The sequence below is a fragment of the Schistocerca piceifrons genome, chromosome 1 (assembly GCF_021461385.2).
Source record: "Schistocerca piceifrons isolate TAMUIC-IGC-003096 chromosome 1, iqSchPice1.1, whole genome shotgun sequence".
Classification (NCBI taxonomy): domain Eukaryota; kingdom Metazoa; phylum Arthropoda; class Insecta; order Orthoptera; family Acrididae; genus Schistocerca; species Schistocerca piceifrons.
Window position 1 is genome coordinate 919,907,272 of NC_060138.1, and position 26,105 is coordinate 919,933,376.

General features: G+C 43.8%; 1 protein-coding gene and 1 long non-coding RNA gene across 2 annotated transcripts in view; both read right to left on the bottom strand.

Annotated features, from left to right (window-relative positions):
• Positions 1-4,315: 4,315 nt before the first annotated feature.
• On the bottom strand, positions 4,316-10,356 carry LOC124801650 (cuticle protein 65-like). Its single transcript, XM_047263089.1, has 2 exons — positions 10,319-10,356; positions 4,316-4,627 (listed from the first exon to the last, which is right to left on the bottom strand). The coding sequence occupies exons 1-2, from the start codon at positions 10,328-10,330 to the stop codon at positions 4,394-4,396; spliced, it is 246 nt and encodes an 81-aa protein (XP_047119045.1). The 5' UTR covers positions 10,331-10,356; the 3' UTR covers positions 4,316-4,393.
• Positions 10,357-19,062: 8,706 nt separating this feature from the next.
• The window catches only part of LOC124805537, a 41,130-nt gene continuing 34,087 nt past the window's right edge, over positions 19,063-26,105 (bottom strand). The window contains exon 2 of the long non-coding RNA XR_007017454.1: positions 19,063-19,933. This is a non-coding gene — a long non-coding RNA (uncharacterized LOC124805537). The remainder of the gene's footprint in view (positions 19,934-26,105) is intronic.

A 26,105-nucleotide genomic window follows, 5' to 3' on the forward strand; every position in this document is an offset into this window, starting at 1 on the left:
CTTTTTAGATATGTCCATTCCTCTTCAACTGCACTGCCTACTGAGCTATTCCTTACTGCTGTATCTCTAACCTTAGAGAACTTCAAGCATATCTCGTCATCCCTTAGTACTTCCGTATTCCGCTTTTTTGCGTATTGATGCTTCCTGACTAATCTCTTGAATTTCAGCGTACTGTTCGTCACTACTGAATTGTGATCTGAGCATATATTTGCTCCTGGATACACCTCAAAATCCAATATCTGATTTCGAAGTCTCTGTCTTATCATGATATAATCTAACTCAAATCTTCCCGTATCACCCAGCATTTTCCAAATATACCTTCTCGTGTTGTGATTCTTGAACTGAATATTCGCTATTACTAGCTGAAACTTATTGCAGAACTCGGTTAAGTCTCTCCCCTCTCTCATTCCTTGCTCCAAGCCCATACTTTTCTTCTACTCCTTCCACTAAAACTGCATTCCAGTCCTCCACGATTATTAGATTTTCATTTACCTTTACATACCGTGTTTCCCTTTCAGTATCTTCATACATTTTTTTATCATTTCAACTTCAGCTTGCGACGTCGGCATGTATACCTGAACTATTGTTGTCGGTGTCGGCCTGCTAACGATTCTGATAAGAATAAACCTATCACTGAATTGTTCCTAGTAACACACTCTCTGCTCTACCTTGCTATTAGCAATGAATCCTACTCACGTTATAACATTTTCTGCTGCTGTTGATATTACCCTATAATAATCCGCCAGCATTCTTTGTATTCCTTGCATTTCACTTCACAGACCCCTACTATACCTACACTACTGGCCATTAAAATTGCTACACAAAGAAGAAATGCAGATGACAAACCGGTATCCATTGGACAAATATATTTACTGGAACTGACATGTGATTACATTTTCACGCAGTTTGGGTGCATAGATCCTGAGAAATCAGTACCCAAAACAACCACCTCTGGCCGTAATAACGGCCTTGATATGCCTGGGCATTGAGTCAAACAGAGCTTGGATGGCATGTACAGATACAGCTGCCCATGCAGCTCAACACGATACCACAGTTCATCAAGAGTAGTTACTGGCGTATTGTAACGAGCCAGTTGCTCGGCCACCATTGACCAGACGTTTTCAAGTGGTGAGAGATCTGGGGAATGAGCTGGCCAGGGCAGCTGTCGAACATTCTCTGTATCCAGAAAGGTCCGTAGAGGACCTGCAACATGCGGTCGTGCATTATCCTGCTGAAATGTAGGGTTTCGCAGGGATCGAATGAAGGATAGAGCCACGGGTCGTAGCACATCTGAAATGTAACGTCCACTGTTCAACGTGCCGTCAATGCGAACAAGAGGTGACCGAGACGTTTAACCAATGGCAACCCATACCATCACACCGGGTGATATGCCAGTATGGCGATGGCGTTGACGAATACACGCTTCCAATGTGCATTCACCGCGATGTCGCCAAACACGAATGCGACCATCATGATGCTGTAAACAGAACGTGGATTCATCCGAAAAAATGACGTTTTGCCATTCGTGCACTCAGGTTCGTCGTTGAGTACACCATCGCAGGCGCCCCTGTCTGTGATGCAGCGTCAAGGGTAACCGCAGCCATGGTCTCCGAGCTGATAGTCCACGCTACTGCAAACGTTGTCGAACTGTTCGTGCAGATGGTTGTTGTCTTGCAAACGTCCCCATCTGTTGACTCAGGGATCGAGACGTGGCTGCACGATCCGTTACAGCCAAGCGGATAAGATGCCTGTCATCTTGACTGCTAGTGATACGAGGCCGTTGGGATCCAGCACGGCGTTTCGTATTACCCTCCTGAACCCACCGATTCCGTATTCTGCTAACAGTCATTGGATCTCGACAGACGCGAGCAGGATTGTCGCGATACGATAAACCCCAATCGCGATAGGCTACAATCCGACCTCTATCAAAGTCGGAAACGTGATGGTACGCATTTCTCCTCCTTACACGAGGCATCCCAACAACGTTTCACCAGGCAACGCCGGTCAACTGCTGTTAGTGTATGAGAAATCGGCTGAAAACTTTCCTCATGTCAGCACGCTGTAGGTGTCGCCACCTGCCCCAAACTTGTGTGAATGCTCTGAAAAGCTAATCATTTGCATATCACAGCATCTTCTTCCTGTCGGTTAAATTTCGCGTCTGTAGCACGTCATCTTTGTGGTGTAGTAATTTTAATGGCCGGTAGTGTAGATTTAGTCTTTGCATTTCACTTCTCAAGGATTTTGTAGCTTTTCTACCACCAACAAGCTTCTGACATTCCATGTCTTTTATCTTTTCGTCGGTAGTTCAATCCTTATCTCATGGTTACCTCCCTCTTCGCAATCCCTTCCTGGAGTTCTGAATGGGGAATACTCGGGAATCTTTTGCCAGTCGAGAGACAATTATGAAACTTTTTCAATTACAGGCCACATGTCCTGTGGATACACGTTACGTGTCTTTAATGCAGTGGTTTCCATTGCCTTCTGCATCCTCATGCCGCTGATCATTGCTGATTCTTTCTCCTTTAGGGGCAGTTTCCCACCCCTAGAACAAGGTAGTGCCCTGGAACTTTGTACGCTCCTCCGCCCTCTTTGACAATGCCTTTGGCAGGCTGAGGGTGACTTCTTATGCCGGAAGTCTTCGAGCGCCAATGGAGATAATTAATAAAAATTTAAACAGTGGCGGGTTTCGAACCCGGGACGGAATGTGTTTTGGTTTCTAATAAGAGAGGCGCTATACCGTTTTTTCATTTATTTACTTATTTATTGTTCGGAATTGCTCGTTGTATTCGGTCGTAGCGGAAGTCAGATGACATCCGTTTAAACTCGTTTTTGATCCACTCACTCCATTTTCTTTTTATTACGGAGACCCCAACTCTTTACACCAGTTTTCAGTTGGAAATTAGAGCATGAAATAGAAGGACTTAAAAAGGAGAAATGATTTTAGATTGTATTTTAAGGCTGTTTTTCTGCCTGTCAGAGATTTTGTGTTATTGCGCAAATGATCAAAACGTTTTTGCTTCACATTGAACTCCTTTGTGAGCGACTAACAGATTTACTAATGACTAATAAAGGTCATTTTCCCTACTAGTCTTGTAGCTATGGACCTCGCTGTCCGTTTTAAACTGCGATAGATAATTTATGACGGACTTCGTAAGTGAATAATGCACTGTGACGGCGCAGATAAAATGACTAGTTGCTTGAAGACGTCAGTGCGTAACCACTACATATTATTCTTGTAAAAATGGCTTTCAAAATAGAAGTTTTATTGCCAAGATCGCAGTTTGTAGACATCCTGATACTAGTTTCAGCAGCTTTATTGCCATCTTCTGATCATCGGATACGTGAATTATAAAACCTACGTGTGGTATATTGCCACCTGGCCGTTGAAGCCGGCCGTGGTGGCAGAGCGGATCTAGGCACTTCAGTGCGGAGCCGTGCGACTACTACAGTCGCAGGTTCGAATCCTGCCTCGGGCATGGATGGGTCCTTAGGTTAGGTAGGTTTAAGTAGCTCTACGTTCTAGGGGACTGATGACCTGAGATGTTAAGTCCCATAGTGCTCAGAACCATTTGAACCATTTCTTTTTTTTTTTTCTTGCCATTGAACACATGGAGGTAAATTCACAGAAGAGACTCTACCATGCAACACTAAATACATCAAAATAAAACGTATAACTGTGTCAGCAAGGTACAGAGGTGTCAAATGCACCAGAAGAGCGCATCCACTGCTGTACGGCTGCTAACAGGCTCCGTTCTCAACATAAATCCATCCGACAGCAGTCAATGTTTTCTATCTGATGTATTTGATACCTTCTGCGCGTTGCTAATATAGTTACGATTTTTATTTTGGTGTATTTAGTGTTGGTTGAGAGGGTCTTTCTGTGAGTTTACCTCCATGTGTTCAATAGTCATATGACAATGTGCCATACGTAGGGACTTAACAGTTCGTGATTCCGATGCACTGAAGATGGCAATGAGACTTTCCTGAAACTAGTAATCAGTGTATGAACCAACTGTAATCTGGGTAATAAAATTTGTATTTTTGAAGCTTTTTTGCATTAATATATAGATCGCTCTTCTTCTGTCAATGTTAGGTAATTAGACATATTATTCTTACCGCTATTGCAATCAATACATTTTTCTCAGTGAAAACTGGATGTCGACGGAATCTGGTATTAAAGATTGGAGCAGCAGCTTATGATTTGCATCAGTGATTATTTATCTTTGCCTGCTCACATTCTTTTCCTGAGTTCTCCTTTTTATGATACCAGTAATCCACAAATGAGGAAAAGGGAAGATTGACGTAAGAGACGATATGGTATTGTACAAAAATTTGCTTTAATGAGACGCCAGCAACACAGACGAGAAAGACATGGAGATTAGCGAGGTGGTGTTCAGCCGTGGATCAGTCCGCCGTGCACACCGCCGTGGTAGCCGTAGCCGTAGCCGTAGCCGATGGCGGGGGCGACGGCAGCGACGGCGGGGGCGGCGACGACGGCGGGGGCGGCGATCGCGGGGGCGGCCAGCACTCCGGCGCCCAGGACTCCGGCGCCCAGGAAGCCACGCTTCTCGCGCTGCTGCTGCTGCTGGCAGGACACCGCCGCCACGCACACCGCCAGGACCAGGATCTGCGGGCAGGCAACGCGGGCCGTCAGCTCGCCACCCACTGGCGTGTTCGTTACGTCAATAATACAATGAAGCGCCAAAGAAACTGGTATAGGAATGCGTATTCCAATACAGAGATATGTAAACAGGCAGAATACTGCGCTGCGGTCGGCGGTGCCTATGTAAGACAACAAGTGTCTGGTCCAGTTATTAGATCCGTTACTGCTGCTACAATGGCAGGTTATCAAGATTTAACGTGATGTTATAGTCGGCGCACGAGCAACAGCATCTCCGAGGCAGCGGTGAAGTGGGGATTTTACCGTACGACCATTTCACGAGTGTACCGTGAGTATCAGGAATCTGGTATAACATCAAATCTCTGACAACGCTACTGCCGGAAAAAGATCCTGCAAGAACAGGACCAATGTCGACTGAAAAGAATCATTCAACGTGACAGAAGTGCAACCCTTCCGCAAATCGCTGCAGATTTCAATGCTGGGCCATCAACAAATGTCAGCGTACGAACCATTCAACGAAACATCATTGATACGGGCTTTCGGAGTCGAAGGCCCACTCGTGTACCATTGATGACTGCACGACACGAAGCATTACGCCAGGCCTGGGCCCGTCAACACCGACGTTGTACTGTTGATGACTGGAAACATGCTGTGTTGTCGGACGAGCCTCGATTTAAATTGTATCGAGCGGATGGGCATGCACGGATATGGAGACAACCTCAAGAATCCATGGACCCTGCATGTCAGTAGTGGACGGTTCAAGCTGGTCGAGGCTCGGTAATGGTGTGGAGCGTGTGCAGTTGGAGTGATAGGTGACCCCTGATACATCTAGATACGACTCTGACAGGTGACACGTAAGTAATCATCCTGCCTGATCACCTGCGTACATTCATATCCATTGTGCATTCAGACGGACTTGGGCAATTCCAGCATGACACCCCACACTTCCAGAATTGTTAAAGAGTAGCTCCAGGCACACTCTTCTGAGTTTAAACATTTCCACTAGCCACTAAACTCTTTTGACATGAACAGTATTGAGAATATCTGGATACCCTGCAACGCGCTGTTAGGAAGAGATCTCCACCCCATCGTGCTTTTACGGATTTATGGACAGCCTGCAGGATTGTGGTGTCAGTTCCCTCCAGCACGACTTCAGACATTATTGTAGACCATGCCACGTCGTGTTGCGTCCTTCTGCGTGCTCGCGAGGGCCTACACGTTATTGGGCATGTGTACCAGTTTCTTTGGCTGTTCAGTTTATATGCCGCTGACTGATGCAAGTTGCCGCTGCTGGAGCCTCGCTGTTTGTAGCAAACAGCTTCAAAGTTTCCTATTACACAGCAGTTTTAATATTTAATTGGCTATTAGTGCATTTCCATCGTTTCGAGTATTAAAATTTTTCCCTAAAATCTGTAACTAGCATCGATCCCAAACAACTTAGTTATCTTTGTGTCAGCCTTGCCTGCCAATCAACTCAAGCTCGTCTTGCCGTGTATGCTCGAGCTTGAGTGTAAGGAAGGTATTCTTGTCTACTGCCGCGATGGAAGTCGGTCGTGTTTTCGGGTCTAGGGCTGCTGGTTGCTGTTTTTCTGCTTGGTGAGGTGATAATATGTAGGTTAGCTGCCTGCAGGTTGGGTTCGCTTGCAATACGATTTTGCTAATATCATGATTTGCAGTAATAGTGTGGTTCATATGCAAGTGTTTTCTTGACTTGCCTCGTGAAGTCACTGTAAGTTTCATGGATCGGAAATATGTCTCACATGTGGATTTTCATTCTTTGTGTCTTTGTGAGGAGTGTATGTTTCGCGGTTCGATACAGGATCTGCTAGCTAAAATTTTTTCCGCATTGTAGTACAATTTTATCACGCTCCTTATCAATGAACCTTTGTCCGCACTTTGCAACTTGTACCGATTACATCTTCCTTATTTTATTATTTATTGGAATTCTGTGTGCCACATGCTTTCTGAGCATTTATAAGACACGAACGAAAGTGACTGGATTACTTGCTCGGAATCAGTTACGGTATGTGGATTTACATTCAAATCTTCTTTCGAATCAGTTTCTCGGACACTCATGTTTCTATTTAGGCGAATTACGCCGACTAGCACTCAGTAGATGGAATAATATAACTTGATATGGAATCTAGTAATTTCCTTTAGCAACTGATAAAATCATCAGGGATTTCTTACTGCAAATTATGTCAACAAGAGTAATAACCACTACGAGTATTGTATTTTGCATTTCTTTGCGTGTTTTCAGCAAAAAGATAGGTGCAGAAGTTGACGTAGGTGTCAGAGACCTTGTTCTTTATCCTGTACGAAATATGACTGTTTGATGACTTGTATCTGTGTGTTTATTACACACTCGGTCCTCATGCCCACTGTACTGCCAGGCGTTATAAGCCATTTAGTTTTACACATTAGTATGTTTGGTGACAATTTTGGTGAGATATTGGACTATGTTGACTTAAATTCAGTTTCCTTTTACTGCGACGATTGTAAATAGTTGCACGAGAAGCAGTTCACTGCTAGGTGATTTTCTACAAACTCTTTGTGGTCCTACCAAATTGTTAATTTGATTGATGGGTCTAAACACCGTATTTAATGTGGCTTTTTCTCGAAATTCAGGGTATGTTAAAACTAACTTCTAGAGGGTATGCGTCTTTGAAACCTAGCAGGAACGTTACAATTTGACGGCCTGTCAGGAATATAACCCGGAAATTTATCAAACTGTCGCTGCATTTCTCCATCACGGATGTCCTCAGTGCAATTGTATGAGCGGCTAGCCGGCAATCATTGGTGTTATGAAAATCAGGGACACATTTTCAGCAGTGAAACTGTGTGGTGTCTGATCTGCTGTGTGCAAGCACTGGCTGCCAAGTCGGGTATAGTCAGGGACTACTTACAATGGACAAGCACCATCGCTCTTCTGCTATTCCCTAGCGCAGCGTACATCGTTCTACGGGACCGCACAGTTTATGGTCCAACAGTAGCTTTGACAGGCCAAAGGTTGAACTAAGAGTTTTCTAGCCACCAGTCAGGTGCTGTCAGCCAAACGTTGTGATCAGGGTTCACTCCCCGCATGCTACCGCTTCTGGCACCAGAAGCTGTTGCGGCAGGGTGCTGGCACACGTTGCTCACAGCACGGATGTGATAGCCTGTCTGCACCTCTAGAGTAGATGGTGCCGATCTGCTTGCCTACTGGGACTGCTCACCTCCAACCGCTACAACCCCCCGCCCCCCTCCCCCCCTCTCACTCCACAGCTGCTGGGTTCGAGGATTTAATCACTAAGTTGTTCGTTGTGCAAGGGAAATGGATCAACTAGTTCCAGCCTGAGATTGCTGTATTTGCTCCTGCTTCCCATTAGCGAACCCACACGTCTATTCTAAAGAAATCGGACTTGTTGCCCCAAGAAGTCTGCTCCTAATCTCCCAACATTTAGCACCACCCATAACTGCCGTAGTCACTACAACATCTATTACCCAGACGCTGAAAATCTGGAAACAACATCGTGTTTCCTGCGAAAAAAAGCTGACATTGGTCTACTGGAGATTCCTGGATATGCAGAATTAATATGTGCTTGTGAACCCCCAGGTTTACCTGGAATCTGTGACCTTGGCTAGATTTGCATAAATCTGTTTGTGAAATGGAGAAAAAGAGGCTCTAAGGAATATGGTCACATAATATAATTTCCTGTGACCATCAGCAATTCAAAACCACCACGTTCTGGAAGGCACCAGGGTTTTTTTTCTCTTTCTTTTTTTTTATTAGAGGTGTAATTTTCTTAGTCCGTCATAACGAATGCGAATGGCCTATGGCCTGCGAAAGAGTGTCTGCAGAGTTGGAAGGTATTGCGAACTGACAGAAATCGACACGAAAGCTTGAGAGAACTGAATTTGATAATATATTATCTAGTATATGCTTCTTTCCTTAAAGCATTATTTAGTTTCTGTTAAATATTTTACTTGACTGTAGTTTTAGATGTTTAAGACTGGATCGTGGTGGAGTGAAAAACCAACAACTTTAATAACTGACAAATGCGGCCACAAATGTGTGAAAAGTCGCCGTTTCCATCTCATGAACATATTAACAACCATCGCATTGAGGAAATTTGTGAGGGTGGGGTAACAGAATAGTGTTATATTAATAAGGGATACTATGAGAGAACAATTTAGTAATGTCTTGTATTTGGTTGCGGAGCTCATTATACAAGGTGTGTTCAAAAATATCGGGAATTTTCATTTTTTGGAAACAATTTTTTTGTTTCGTTTACATTAAATTATCTCCTTCAAGTTAGTCCCCATTACATGTTACGTACTTATATCAGTGCTTCTTCCAATCCCCCAAACACTTACGGAATTCAATCTTTGAGATAGACTTAGCTCTTTCAGCAAGGTGCTTTTATCTCATCTAAGCTTGTAAAATGACAGAGCTTTAAAATTCTCTTTATTATTGGAAATAGAAAAAAGTCCCACGGGAGCATATCTGGTGACTAGGGACGCTAGGGCGTCATTACAGTATTGATTTTCGTCAAAAGTTCACGAGCAAGCAATGAAGTGTGGCCAGGTGCACTACTGGTGCCCAAAAGCCATGAATTGTTTCGCCAATAATCCTGGAGGTTTCTCGGATTGATTCCTGTATACGACGTTGAGCTTGTAGGCAGTACCCCTTATTGATCGTCAGACCTAAGTCAAGAACTCGTGATCCACCATGCTGTTAAAATCGAAGTAAACGGTGGGCAATAACTTCATATTCGACAGCGCTTGCCGAGATTTTTTCGGTTTCAGCGATCCAGTTTACTTGAACTCGGACGATTGATCCCTAGTTTCGACGGCTTACCCATACGCCTATCTTTCATCACTTGTTGTGGTACGTTTCGGTAGTTCAGCATCGTTCCTGAGTTCATTTAGCGACTCCTGAGCAACTCGCCACTGTTTTTGCTGTACAATATCTCCTACGACTGCCATCCATATTATTTGGTTACTAGCAGAGGCAACTGAGGCGATAAACTCTAGTAGCAATCCACGGCGGAAGGCAAGTTTTGTCGCCTAGAATCTCAAAGAGAGTTAATATTTCCGTGCTTATTACAAGAGAGTTAAGTTGACGAGCGACTGAGATGTATCAAATTGAATAGGTTAAGTGACATTTTCACTTAAATAAAAAATAGCAACATCAACGGAAATACTGCAATTTCAGCCAACCAGCACAGCTTACTGCGCTAGTTAGGTAGCTGTTATCCTGGAGCGAATACTGAGTGCGATTAGTGGAATAATTCGAGCTCCTTTCAATGACGAAAAAGATTGGTATACTCTTAGAATTTATTTCATTACTTTCTTTTCTTTTGCTTCTACTTCGCAATACATTTAAAAGTCTTCTTTAAAGAGTTTCTTGTTCACACAGTTTATCGCCTAACTACATAGAGAGGATTTACACGGCGTAGCGATAGCAAACTCTGAGACCTTCGGAGTTTTAGTTCTCGCTCAATGATTCTGGTGTACTTTCAATTTATTCCTCCCTTGGTATAACCATTATTGGTTTCTACAACTCAACGCAGCCATTTAGTTCCGCTCCTACCACCATGCGGCAAAGATCTTGGTCTCTTCCGACAACGCCGGAGCCAGAACATTGATTGGTGCCTATGTTTCCGACAACCGTAACTGATGTCTACAGGAAGGCGTTGGCCAGTAGCTACTTACCAAGAACTTCATGTTGCTGAGCAGAGGGTTGCTGGCTGTCTGTTCGACTGTGCCCCAGACGGCGAGCTGCCGCCTTATATACTGACCGGACACATGGGCGGTGGTCGCCGCCTCTGCAGGTGGCCTTCCGGAGCGGTCTCCTAGAACTGGTCTACGTCTAGGACGCGTATGTCACACTGTGAGAAATGCTGCAGTTTTCCTTTCACCCGGGAGAATGCAAGCAAGTTTTACCTGACTTATTGTTAAATATTTAATAGCCCCCAGCTATTGACAGGCTCCGGCCTGTTGCGAGGTTAGGGAAGCAGACAGGTTCACAAAGGAAGTGTCTCTCTCAATAAGCCGCTGCAGTAGATGAGGAGTTTCTTGTTCACAGTGATTGCTTTGTTTACTCGCTATATGCACACCGAGCCAGAGAATTGGAACACCAATATCGCCGCGTCATCAAACCTCAGAAACCTCTCGCGGTTGCGTTCTCGCTTCCCGAGCACGGGGTCCCGCGTTCGATTCCCGGCGGGGTCAGGGATTTTCACCTGCCTCGAGATGACTGGGTGTCTGTCTTGTCCTCACACTTTCATTATCATTCATGAAAGTGGCGAGTTTGGACTGAGCAAAGGTTGGGAATTTGTATGGCCCTGATAACAGCGCAGTTGAGCGCCCCGAAATCCAAACATCATCATCATCATCATCATCATCAGAAACCTCGTCGATGGATTAACTGGTTTAGTTTGTAACTAACTACTGTCTGCATGCAAACATGCCTGACCAGAATACGTCCCTTTTTCGTGCATTTCTGCCTAGTTGAAGTCGCCATAAACACGCTGTTGCCATTAATGTGGCTTCTCTACTCGAAATCTACTACTTCTTCTATTACATCATTGAAATAATTTGATGAGTTTTCTCCAAATTCGTATTGTAGACTTTTGCACATGCCACGTGACGTGTTGTTGCCCCATTACGTAGATAATATCGAGTAGAGCTCTCTACCCACGCGAAAGTGAAATTCGCTGTGCATTGCGAGAGTTTAGTTGTACTAGTGGTACTGACACTGACACAACGGTAGCGAAACACGATAAGGCTTTTGTTTTTAATATTAAAAAAAATGGTTCAAATGGCTCTGAGCACTATGGGACTCAACTTCTGAGGTCATCAGTCCCCTAGAACTTAGAACTACTTAAACCTAACTAACCTAGGGACATCACACACATCCATTCCCGAGGCAGGATTCGAACCTGCGACCGTAGCGGTCGCGCGGTTCCTGACTGTAGCGCCTAGAACCGCTCGGCCACTCCTGCCGGCTTTACATTTCACTCTCATCTAGCAACAGCAGCTTAAAACTGGGCTAAAGTAAGGCATTATTCTTTTTAGCAAAAATATCTCAGCAATCTGTAACGTGAACAGAGGCAATCCCGCATTGGGAACATTTGGGAGGGCATTTCCAGTCCGGCAGTTCGCTTGAAAACTCAAGAGAAATTTCGCTAAAAGCTCAATCGGACTGGGGGGATTCTTGCTGTTTCAATTTTTATCTGCGCACCTAGGACAAGTTATCCATTGCCCCGGCTAAAAATTAGAATAAAATAGTGTGTGTGTGTGTGTGTGTGTTTGTGTGTGTGTGTGTGTGTGTGTGTGTGTGTGTGTGTTCACGTGACCAGACGTTGTGTTCTGTGATTCTGCATCTGTGTAGTTGATATAATCAAATACAGAAAACAGCTTCAGGGGAACAGTAGGTGTCGTTGTTCTCTCTACTGTGACACATCAACTACAAACCTTTCTCTAAATATACTAACTACAGGAAGAGAATCATTTACTGCCTAGTTGTCAACATCCGGTTCTTTCTTTTTTGCCTAGGTCATATTTGCATTATTTATATGGCTGCGTAACATTTCTCAGCGCAGCCAACTTCAGCTACAGGGAACTCAATTTTCAGGTTTTCCTTAGCAAACAAAATTCAGACGTGTTTCCACAGTTACATTCTCACATCAGATCACAAATGAGTGACAGATGTACTAGTGTCAAGGGCGGTGAGATGCAAATGAAATTGTTAAAACTGAACAAAGCTCCAAAGCCCTATGGTAACCCTTCCAGATGCTGAACAGGATTAATAGCTCACTTAGGCCGTCTTTTAATCATACGCAGATCTCTCGGGCGAAACACTGCCCGCGGAAGTTCGAAGAAAGCACATGTCACACACATCTACAGGGGTAGCAGAAGTCATCCACAATACTATTGTAAATATCTTTCATATCCATCTACAGATCCTTGGAACATATTTTGAACTCAGACTTCCTGCAGCACGGGACAACAATGAATGCCTAGCGTGGCTCGCAAACCTTGACCACCTTTCGCCAAGTGATCAAACCAAACGACCAGACAATCTCACCTGTGGGGTCACTCTACTCCACGCCAATTCAAAGCCTCATATGGCCAACACAGTCGCGACACTCCTGCAGAAATTCAAATGGGAGGTTCTCGGCCACACTCCATACAGTCCGGACCTCTCTCCCTGTGATTACGCTATCTTTGGTCCCCTTAAAAAGGCTCTGAGGGGCAAACGATTCACCTCTGACGCCGAAGTCGAGCTGTACGTCCAAAACTGGTTAACATCGCAGCCCTGGGAATTTTATGAGACAGCCATTCACCGCCTTGTGTCACAGTGGGACAAGTGTCTCAACAGCCAGGGTCAAGACTTCTAACATACTGGTACTGGTTTCTGTAATTATGCCCCCGGATCATTTCTTTTGAACGACCTTTATAGCTCGCATGTTTCTCACACTGCGTCCGGAAAGTCATGGTTCATGGCAATCGAGCAGCTGAAATATTTGTTGACCTCACAAATAAACTAAAGCTTCTCAAATCGGAGATTGCATAAAGCGATCTACATTTCCCTTGAAGAAATTTTTAGTAGCCAAGATCGCATTGAATACTCTTTATTCCTGACGACCTTCCCACCATTTAAGACTGTTCGCCACCGTAGCTGAGTGGATAGCGCGCCGCCTTGTTATGTCAGTGGGTCCGGGTTCGATTCCCGGCTGAGTTAGAGATTTTCTCCGTTCTCAGGGACTGAGTGTTTGTGTTGTCTTAATCTTCCATCATTTTATCCTCATCGACGCGCAAGTCGCTGAAGTGACGTCATCTCAAAAGACTTGCACCAGGCGATCAGATCTGCCCGCCGGCAGGCCCTCGCCACACGACATTTCCATTTACCCTTTAAGAATGTCATTTTCTGATCTTCTGTAACTTGTTGTTATACAACTCTGATATAGTCATAATGGAAGAGGACGTACAACAACAGGATTTTTGAGGATCAGAAGACGACTGTCTTAATTCTTGATACCGTTCATCATGAACAAATAGCGCTAAACCTTTTTAAATGCTGTTTGATTTCACAAATAAATCCAGCCTTTGACGGAACAGCTATTTTTATGTTTATTCGGTGTTAGCCACGGCTGAAGTGATTATACTGATATCATTGCCTAAGAGACATTTCTGCTTCACGTTTGGTTGTTGCTTGTCTGGATGGATCACGAAAAAGCTCTAGTGACGTTCGAGAAGAATATGTTGTGAAGAGGAAACAGCCCCATACCTCCCCTCACTGCCATCAACATTAATGGCTGGAACATATTACGCTTCGGTGCTTATTACAGTCAACTGTGCTCAACCATTGATCTATAGAAATTAAGGACTAATATTAGTAGGGAGAAAAGCTGCAATGCTCTAAAATAACAGAAACCTTAATAGGCAACTGAATGTCGGGGTGTCCTGGGTTAGTAACATCATACGAATTTTAATGAATGAACTACAATGACATCTGTGTTTGTACAACATCCTGTTTTGAAATGTGCTAGAAGAATCAGTATAATGTGATAATGTCTTTCCTGCGCTTCCGACACCTTTCGTGAACGGAGGGCGAAAAGGACAATTGCTGGTACGCCTCCATTTAGAGGATGGTAAGATAATGGGTCAAATGGCTCTGAGCATTATGCGACTTAACTTCTGAGGTCATCAGTCCCCTAGAACTTAGAATTAATTAAACCTAACTAACCTAAGACATCACACACCTCCATGCCCGAGGCAGGACTCGAACCTGCGACCGTAGCGGTCACTCGGTTCCAGACTGTAGCGCCTAGAACCGCACGGCCACTCCTGTAAGATAATATCAGACAAGTAAGCTTTTCCGTAATCACATTTTTGTGGAGGTTGTCATGAAACAATCTTCACGCAAAAGATTACCGTGATCAGATACTTAATAGTATTATAAAACTCGATGTCGTAAAAAATATATGTTCGTCAACGCTTTTATATTCTTTCCATGCTTTGCATTTTGGTCGTTTAAATTTTTGCTGGGGTGTATCGAACATTACATTCCAATGTGTGAAAAAGACATTTTGTTAGAAAACTATTTAATACGACCACAAGTAGTTATAAATATTAAACTTAAGTAAATAGAAGTTATTTATCTTACTACTAAGTTTTCCTGACAGTAGAAAGTTGACTCAAATAAGCAAAAAATCATAATAAAATCATTATGTTAAAGGAATGAAATTTTCACCCTCGGTCCAGCACACAGTTTTAACCAGCCAGGAAGTTTCATCTCAGCCCACACTCCGTTTCTGAATGATAATGTCAGTCTCGAAATATCCACCAGGTTGTGGCTCAGCCATGTCTCTGCAATATCCTTTCTTCCAGTAGTGTTAATACATCAAGTTTTGCAGGAGAGTTTCTGTGAAGTTCTGAAGGTAGGAGACGGGGTACTGGCCGATGTGTAACACTGAGGACCGGTCGTGAGTCGACCTTGGGTAGCTCATTCGTTACAGTAATTACCGGCGAAGGACAAAAGTCCCGAGATCGAGTGTCGATCCAACACGCAGGTTTCATATGCCAGTCAGTTCTATTATGTTAAAGTTTTCAACACAATAGGCCTATATAAAGAAACAGGTTTAACATGTAGAAAAAGTGTGTAAAGAGACAGTTCATCTCTATGTGGGCACTATTCTCCCGGGTCCAATTATCACAAGTGTGGCACTGAATCCAGTCATCTTGTGACGAAGCAGTTGGACCAGAGAAATTAAACGTTATCATTAACCTATGATTTATGATCGATCTATCTTGATCATATGTACGCTCAGCAGTGATGGAAGCGTTGAGTGTCTTGAAAATCATTGGATGGTCCAGACACTTTCGTTCAGTAGCAGAACATCAGTGCACTTGGAAACGGTCTCTGTCAGTTACATTAGACATATCTTAGAAATGGCCAAATTTACCAATTCAGATGCATCGTTTAGGGCAATTTTCAGCTTTGAATATTATCACATCCAGCTTGAGCACGCCTCATCTTTCTCACTAGGTTCCTTAAAAAGTTTTAGCCACATCAGAATGCCCTCGGTAGTTGTCCATCCCTTCCGTTGAGCATCAAATCCTTCCTTCCGGTGCATTCTTTTTCGAATCATTATCTTTTTGGCATCCGGAAACACTAAAAATGCAGGTGGAAGCATGTCCCCAGAGGTAATGATAGAGAGTAACAGGTTAAAGTTAGTTTCTCTACTTGACTTTCTTTTTCACAGACATGACTTAAAGCCTGTTCATATGGACGCGAATTACGTCCGTTTTATCCACGTTGAAAATCTTTACGTGATTGACTTGAGCTTATACATCCACCCAGCTACTTCAGGTCAACTGGTTGCTTGCTGAAACATTCTCCTTCCTAAAAACTAGTGGACGGCGCTACTCTCAGGCTTACGTTTTCATGTATTTTCATACTTATAGTAAAAGTGTTTACTCGCCTTCATTTTTGTCTTAGTGGACCTATGCTTTATTGTTGTACTGTACAATATATTTTACACTAGATTGAAGAAGTCTTTACTCAAAAGTATAAGCTGGATATCTAATTTTTTAACATGATCACACAGTTTCGTTTGCTGTGCATCACTGAACGTTCTCATAAGAAGCTTATCTACGTTTCTAAACAGATAAGCCGGTGCACGGTCCCAATTGTAGGCTGCTTGTCTAGCGGCTTGCTGGCGCAGTATTTCATACGGCTACTGGCTGAAATTAGAAATTTAAAATGCTGTCTTAATTTACTCATTAATAAATACAATCTCATATAAAGCTTTATCACAGTAAGTGAAGTACTTCAGTTAGAAACTGTGTATATATCTTGATTCATGGCGCGCAAATTACCCGTATTATATCCAGTGTTTGATAATAAGAGCACTAAGCAAATTGCAAAAGACTTTCATATATTTTCAAGCCATTAACAATTTTTTACTTGCTGACAAGAGGCCGCCCCCCACCTTTCCCACGAATAACACAAAATGACGAAAGAAGGAAAGTTTATTTTTCAATACATTTTCGCTGTTCATCTAGTAAAACTGTAGCATCGGGTATGGCGATTTAATTTATTAATTATTTGCTGTGAACTCTGTTTTCTTAACATTTTTCAAATATTATCCACTGAATGTGCATGCCAACTTACATGGTTCAAATGGGTCTAAGCACTATGGGATTAACATCTGAGGTCATCAGTCCCATAGACTTAGAACTACTTAAACCTGACTAACCTAAGGACATCACACACATCCATACCCGAGGCAGGATTAGAACCTGGGACCGCAGCAGCAGCGCGGTTCCGGACTGAAGCGCCTAGAATCGCTCGGCCACAGCGGCCGGCTCTAACTTATATAACTGTACTACAGACAATTAGTGAGATATGCTGTTCCGTACATGGGAGTTCGATTCTTGAAAAAATCGAAGGTGAGAGGTTTACTGGTTATTTCCTAAAACAGCTATTGTAGCCACCTCCTTGTTTTTCCCTAAAGCTGTAATTCTATCATTTAGTGCACTTCTTGGAACTGAAAATTTTTCATTCATTTTCCTGGTTGTCATTTCAAAAAGTCTGACTTATTTTACGACTTCTTTCACATTACTTTCATTTCATTTTATGTCATGGCTTTCTGTTAGTTACCTTTCAAAGGAAAATCGTAAAAATTCAAGTATTTTGCTATATTATCTGTTACAACCATAATTAGCTTAGCCCAAATATCCCACTTCGGTAGTTTAGGATTTCCATTATTATCACTTAGGCTGTGCATTGTCACAGCCTAAAATGTAAAGAATAATATTACTTGTATGAAAGATACAAAAAATGCAATATTAAATACTAGGAAAAAAACAGGACACTCCACATTTAAGTACGTGAACCGAGGAACTCAATAGAAACAGCTAATAAATTGTTGTTTTGATGCAAAAACAGGAGGGCGTTCGTGTTCCTTGAAACTTCATACCGAAGTGGGCGAAGAGTTCTGCCACTAGCGTTAGAATTTGGAAACACCTCCTGTCCGATACAATCCACTTTCCAACAACGCCTGACCTTCCCCTAAGGCCGAATGCTCTTAATTCTGATTTCATGTTATGGTTTCGCAAAACGTGTGTGAATCCAGGTAAAAAGTTTCTTTGGTCGTCTTGGAATTTGCAGCCTCAAAATATTCTCACTAAGCCTTTTCGAACTTCACCGTGTTTCCTTTTAACGCCATCCGCGGAACAATGTTGAAAATTTTTGTAACGTCTTAGCAGTAACTAATCAAATCTGTGAGGAACAGCAGTATCTTTCATTCGAGACCTATAGTTCTCCCGTTATTCAGCTCTGCCTATGTACTCTACCTGTCGAGAAACAGTAATCGGTGGACGAAGGTTAAGTAAGAGGCTTTCAGTAGTATATCAGTGTCAGTTCTGGGTCAGATAATGCACTTATCTCAAGATCACCACCCGCGCATCTGAGGCAATTGCGTGAGCTATATTCAAGGTCAGTATGTAGCTTGATACATTTCACGTGTCAATATCAGCCCCCTTCACAATAAATTACCGTAATTAATGATCCAAAATAATTAATTAATGCAGAATTTTGGGGTATTTTCTGTAAACACTTCAACATATGACGATCTCAAAGTGCTGTTTACAATGTTGGCCACTTGTTGCCCATATTGTTTCCAATACACTGAAAAAGTTTCGCAGGGAAGCCTTTACACATCCTCCATACAGTCCCAATCCCTCCTAATGTGATTTTCATATTTTTGGAGAACTGGAGAGAGATATTCCTAACAGTCTATTTGCTTTGGATGAAGAGGTGTTCGGCCAGGTACAATCACGGTTCTGTAAGCAAGCACAAACATTTTTTCATGAAAGCTTTGGCCGTCTTATATCACAATGGGATAAATGTATTAACAATTACGGCGATTATTTCTGAAATAATTGATAGTTTACTTACTTTTTCCATCACGTTTTCATTTGACTGCTCTTATAGGTCCACAATCCACTAACAGGAAGTAAAGAGTATGAGTTTGCGCAGTGGGTATGCTATATACTCTAGTCGGAATCCGATATCATGGAGATACTATACAAATCACAGTGTAACTATAGGGGTAGTAGCAAGAGTTCGTTGTGACTATTGCTCTGGAGAACTATTAATGTGAGTCCCTACACTGTCGCCAACAATAAAGTGTATATGGTTCAGTGTTTAAAAAATGAATTTGGATACATACAGAGGTATTTAGACAAACATATTTTTAATAGATCGCACGAGAGTGAAATGGAAGGAGAACCGATTGAAATAGGTTTCTCAGCGGTTTGTATCTACTAGGGAATTGCTGAGGATGGATGGTTGCTGTAGGGTTTCGACACAGATAACTTCATCGTGTTTCACGTACACAAATAGACTTCGTGGACACTGGGTGGCTCGTAATAATACAATTAAATAGAACATTGTGAACATTCTTTATTAAGTACAACAAAACTTCTCTTTGTTCGCCAAACACGGCTGTGGCTATGAAACTTCAGAATCAGATTTGCGGTTCAGAACGCACTACATGAACCACGATCACTGAATGGAGAATTGATAAAGGTTCAGAATGGCTGTAATGTGCCCTCACTACAGTCACTAGAGAACACAAGTCCACAGACACTTGTTGACACAGTTTTGTTAGTGTTGGGGCGTAGCCATAGTTCACACGTGACAGAAGTCTCTTTACGATCTGTGTTACAGCGAGTAGGCAGCACAACGACGTTACTCCGACAGGAACTTTCTTGAAGTGGACAGGATCTGACCTTGAACAGAAATGCCCTCCTGGCCTCAGGGCAGAAGCGTGGCGGTGGCGCCTCGCAACTACGGGACGCACAGCTTCTTCTTAGTGTCTCATTGGCGCCTCGTGATACCACATTGCTGTGCAATATCTCTGCGGTGGTCGATACTCCTTGAGCCACTCTCGATATTCGACGAAACCGCATTCCTCTCCCCAAACATCCACTGCAACAGAGCTGACGCACTTGCTTAGTCAGGTGCCTGTACTTAAGTGGGCGCCGAGCATCCACCCACACCCTGGTATTCACCCTGCATGTGACTGGAAAAGCCGACTGAGAAACCAACCACAGGGTGCTCTTCGACGACCGTAGCCACATGGGCAGACGATGCAACAGTCAGGCTGCTGGAGAAATCTGGGTCCTCCAGGGTGTCGCTGAGCGTCCTGGTGCATGCTGGCTGCGCCACAGGCTGCAGAGACAGTCATGCTGCCGGAGGCGACGTCTGCCACTTTGATGTTGGCTGCTGCATGCTATGGCTATGTGCTGGATCTGTGAACAAAATGGGGATGACAGAATCTCTTGAATGGGTTGACCGAAGCTGTTTCCGATGCTGCCTGTGCAACCGCATCGGTCTGGGAATAATGTAGGTGGAACGGGCCAACATCTGTAACGCTACACCTTTTCTCCTTCTGCGACCCCCGACAAACACACGAAAAAAATATTGGAATTCTGGTGCCAAAACTGTACTTGAAAGGAGGAACATAAGGTCTCTGCAGTGGAAATAGGAAATGGAAAAGAGTCCTATGACGTTGGCCATGCTGGAGCCCCACTGGTAATTTTAGTTTTCTGGGCAGGGAGTGGCACGTCAGAAAAGCTTTCAAAGCCTGGTTTTGTATGTGGGTGGCTCGCAATTTATCCATCTGTGATTTGAAGGTCCTCGCAAAGCATTCGGCTTCGCCATTCGACTGCGCATGAAAGGGCGCCGTAATGGTATGCAGAATACCGTTGTCTGCACGAAACTATTCAAACTCTCGAGATGTGAACTGCAGCCCATCATCCGACATGATCACCTGAGTTAAGCTGACTGATGTGGTAGACTTCATTGGGACGATGAAGGGAAACTAGCTGTACGCATCGGCAACCGTTTATCTGCTTATGTTCCAGTTTGGCCCAGCAAAAATTATGTGCAGGAGTTGCCTAGATACATATGGAGGTGGCCACTCAAAGTACTGCTGCGGAGGAGTGGATTGATACTCTGCACACAATGCACATTGTGAATCCATTCTTGGCCATGTACAGTGGCGCCTTGCCAACTGCTTTGTGTTGATAATAACTCAATGTCTTTGGTGCGACAACCAAGGATCTTCCACTGGAGAGACCATGTCTCTTTCATAGCAACTTCTAGTGTGCGAGGACGCACACCTGCACACATATGGCACATCGATGAGCACAATAGCGACGAACCACCGGGTGGCGGATCTCCTTCAGACTCCACGGCCATCCACAACGAACAAATGTGGGCATCATCTTCATCGCCGAGTCTCATGCCGTCTCCTGTGCCACACATTGGAAGCTGAACGGAAAATCTTGTTGTGTCCGGCTTGTTAGACATTGAGATGGATAGCAATAATGCAGTTAATTACAACACCCTGAATAAGTAATACTTTATTAAGAGCAATAGAACTTCTCTCTGCTCGCCAGGTTCGTCTGTAGCGATGAAACTCCACACGTGGTCTTGCGGCTCAGAGAACATTAAATGAGCCACGATTACTGAGTGTCGAATTGATTCAAGTTCGGAATGGCCATACTCTGGCTTCACTACAGCCACTAGAAAACGCAAGTTCGTAGATCATTGTTGACACAATTCCAATAGCGTTGACGTGTAAGCACAGTTCATAGGGCGTGGAAGACCCTTCACCCCCCCCCCCCCCCCCCCCCCCCGACAGTTGACACGGGATGTGTCACGTCGAGTAGGTAACGCAACGACGTTATTCCGATAGGAAGTTTCTGAATTGGGCAGGATCCGACTTCGAACAGTACTGACCTCCTGGCCTCTGGCGACGCTCCTTCAGGACAGAGGCGCGGAGGTGGCGCCTCGAAAGTAGGAGAGGGGGCGGGAGGCACAGCTTCTCCTTAGCATTTCATTGGCGTCTCGCGATACCGCTTTGCTGTGCAATGTCTTCTTGCGCTGCTCTTGATACTCGACGATACCACAAGATCCACTACTGTTCTGTTACAGTATTTGTGATTAACCACTGGATATTTACCGCTGGGACTTTACTACTCGTGTTGCGCATGTTCATCAAGTTCGTCTCTCTCTGTCAGAAGACTTCTCGTGATTTTATCAGCAGTAGTGTCAATGCGTGATCCATGTACATCATTTTCTTCTTTTGCATTTCGTTTTATGGATTCATTCCACTTTAGAATGCTTCGGATGGTTACTCCCAAATGTTTTACAGTTCGAAATACATATTGCAGACAATTATGGGAAAATACCACAACACTCAGAACCCAAGCATAATCTGAAAAATCACATCGATAATAAAAAGAACTGAGTATAGAGGAATTGGAACATGTCAGAAGTTTGTCCCTCTACATATTCTTGTGTTTAAAATCGCAGTTTGTGTTACTGTAGCAAACAGAATCCGGGAGTCACAGGGTTAACACACTGGACTCAAATGCAAAGTCATCCGGTTATATCGATTTAGGTTCACCATGGGGCTTGGAAACAGTAAGGAGGTTCAAATGGATGTAGGTTGTGGTAGTTACGTAGAGATCACGAGCCTTGACCATGAGAGACTTGCATGGAGAGCTGCATCAAATCAGTCCTCAGATTGAAGACAATAGCAACAATAACAACAACATAGTTTCCTCACATTGATTAGGAGGTACGTGGGGATGGCTTCTGTGAAAAGAACGGTTGATTTCCTTCCCCCGAACCTTCCCAACTCGATGTTATGCTACGTCCCTAATAATCAGGGCATCGACGAAAATTTCAATCTTTATCTTTTTCGTATCCTTCATTCCACGTTATATGGAAATAACATTCACATCAAAATTACACAAGAAAGCAAGCAGTGACGCAGTATTAACCATCATAGCTTTTAATGTCTTTACATTTACGTCAGACATACTACTGAGTTGGAAATATTTGTCATAATAGCTTAGCAATTATAGAATGTTAACGCTTCTAAAGAACAAATTAAGCACTAGCTACATGAACCAATATTTATACTTTCTGATCACAAAATTCCAATAAAATGGTTAAATAAATTATCTGACCATACATGGTTGTTTGAATGTTACCAACTGTGAAGTAGCCAATAAACACTTTCGGGAAAAATTGCAACACTAAAAAGTAATTAACGTAGAGTAATGAAATTTCAGGAACACATTTGTCTGTATAACATTTTTAACTGATTAACTCAGCAATACCACTGGTTAAAGTAAGCGCGAGTTAAGCCATAGTAAACGTGAAATCCTGGTATGCGAATAACCGCGTAGCCACAAGAATATTGGAAGCACGCATTGTGTTGTACTTGCACTGCATATCAGACAGTGGGATGGAGTTCCACTCCTACTGCACTTGGCTGGTCAAGACAGGGATCGCTAATGCCGGTTGCGGATGACGCTGAAGTTATCATGCGATAATGTCCCATATGTGTTCGAATAGAGCCAGATATGGTGATTGAGCAGGCCAAGGAAACATATCTACAATTTGTAGGGGATGTTTTACATCAGCAGTATGTGGGCGAGCATTATCCTGTTGGAAAGCACCTCCTGGAATGCTGTTCACGAATGGCAGCACAACAGGTCGAATCACCAGACTGATGTACAAATTTGTAGTCCGTGGGTGTGGAATAACAACGAGAGTGCTCCTGCTAACATACGAAAAGTCTGTGTGTGTGTGTGTGTGTGTGTGTGTGTGTGTGTGTGTGTGTGTGTGTGTGGTTTGGGGATCTTATGGGCGCTCAACGGCGAGGTTATCAGCGCCATGACAATGATTAATATAAAGTAATGTGGATCAAAACGAAAACTGTCGTACACGCTTGCACACGGAATGACCACACAATTACTCTATCGCACAGGCACCCCCACATGCACTAAAACCAATGAGGAGGCAAGATAGCTAATCAAGAAATTAAAACAGAGGGAAAACAAAACACAGAAGAGCTAAAAGAACAGCACAGGGAAATGTGACTGGATAACCACTTACAAAAAGCTTTGGTGAGCCAGCCGCCCTGTTGAATCATTAAAAACATCTCCCCAAAATCTTGTTAAAAACGTAGGACAATTCACAAAACATTAAAACGCGAACGACATTTGTTTGATCATTGCATAAAATAGACTGCAGATCCACCGGCAACTCCGCTGCAGTCCGCTGGTCAGCAAATAAAATGCGGTCCAATAAAATGTGGTGCACCGTGATCTGCACGCCACAAGCACCACACATCGGAGGGTCCTCTCGCCGGGGTAAAAATCCATGCGTCATAGTGCTGTGACCGATGCGAAGACGAGTAAGAAGGACGTCATCCCGTCGACGTGGCTGGAAGGAAGTACGCCACGGCCGAGTTGTGGGCTTGACGACACGGAGCTTGTTGTCGGTCACTTCTAGCCACTAGTCTTCCCATCGACACAGGACTTTATACCGCAACAGCGAGGTGAGGGCATGCAGGGGGATAGCACACTGAAAGTCCTGGAGGTCACGACACGCCTCCTTGGCTGCTCGATCAGCCCTTTCATTCACACCCCAAACGATAACTCCGGGTATAGATCACACGTGTCTAGCATACAGACAGGTTGGTTGCAGTCCTTCAGCTGACGTCCTTCGGAAAAACACGGCGATCATTGGCACTAAGGCAACACCAGCTTTCATCACAAAACACAAGAGGCCTCCATTCCGCCCTCCAATGAGCTTCGTTTGATACAACTGAGGTCGCAAACGGGGACCAGTCTGGCTCGGAGCTGCCCTCGAAGTAATCGGTTTGTAACAATTCATTGTGTCACTGTGATGCCACCTACTGCTCAAATTGCTGATTCAGATGCTGTAAGATGAGCCAGAGCCATACGCCGAAAGCGATGGTTTTCCCTCTCGGTAGTGCCACATGGCCGTCCGGAGCCCGGTATTCTTACTACTGTACGTACTCGTGAGCGCGCTGCAAGGAATCATGTACTGTGGTTACACTCCTGCCAAGTCTTTGTGCAGTATCGCAAAAGGAACATCCTGCTTCTTGTAGCCCTATTACACGACCTATTTCACACTCAGTGAGGTGTGGTAAGGACGTCTTTGTGGCATTAAAGACATTCTTGACTATCAACAACTCACCACGTCCGATCTCAAAGGTAACTACCGCTCACGACCGTTACATAGTGTATTTAAAGCAGTCCTGATTTACATCCTCAAAGTGTTGCTACTAGCTCAACTCTAATGCGAATGGCGCGAAATTTGAACAGGCGTCTTCTAGAAACACCACTACCAACTTTCATTTATGTAGCACAGCTCCTTTGTTGTTGCGATATTTTTCCGTGCGCGTGTGACGCGATGACCTTTTTATTTAAATAAATTAGCTACATTGCATAACAGGGATTTATTAAATATCATCCAAGTATGAAATGGCTCAGGCTGTGTGGGCCCTCAGAGAAAATATTACCTAAATTTTCGTCATAGTGTCCTGTTGCCTATTCCGCAGCACTCGGTAAATAACAGAGAAGAAAATATGAAAAATATCTGAGAACGTAGGCTGCTTCCAGTACATATGAGGCAAGTCCTTATAGGCGGAGTGATAAACATAACGGCGTTTTCCGAGGCAGAGGTGACTCATGACGGGCGTGTGCGGAGCAGATAAGGTCCAGAGGCAGATGAGCCAGCAACCTGCAAGGCGCCGTAAACCTCAGGGCGGGCTAGAGGAGGCAGCCCTGTGTCAGCTCGTATATACTGTAGCTACTGTTTGGGGCCGAGCAGTGGCCCGCTCAACACAGCATCTAGCTCCGTGGCGGTTGTCACTCTGATGCAATGAATGTCGTGAGATGTTGGTGGACTTTAGTTTCTGTAATTATTTATTGGATTTCAGATTCTTCACTATTGCTTAGCCCAGTTCAAAGTGCCTAGTTCTTACATCGATACTACTACTCTATAAAAATGGGTACTAGGTCACTAATGAATAATGGAAGCACTGCAGGTTCCAGCGTAGTGCCACCTTCTGATAGCGAACAAAATTTTTATATTTTAGTGGTTTACTTTCAAATTGACTTTTAGATGAAAACAAATCACATGTGTGGCAGGTGCCCAGATGAAGTTTTGTCCGTGATAGTAAGTGACGACCGGCTGAAATCCTTCACACCACCGAATACATGGTACAAGCATTTACAAATAATTCCAATAAATATTCACATTATATCTTTGTAGATGCAACCATTTAGCCCATTTCTGTCTAATTTTCTTTATATGTCTACATTTTTACACTAAGCTGGGGTACCTTCTAATATCGTGTCGGACCTCCGTTTGCCCGGTGAGGTGCATCAACTCGAAGTTGAAAGGACTCAACAAGCCGTTAGAAGTCCCCTGCAGAAATATTGAGCCATGCTGCCTCTATATCCGTCCATAATAGCGAAAGTGTGGCTGGTGCTGGATTTTGTGTACTAACCGGCCTCTCGGTTATGTCTCATAACTGTTCGATGGGATTCATGTCAGGCGGTCTGGGTGACCAGATCATTCGTTCGA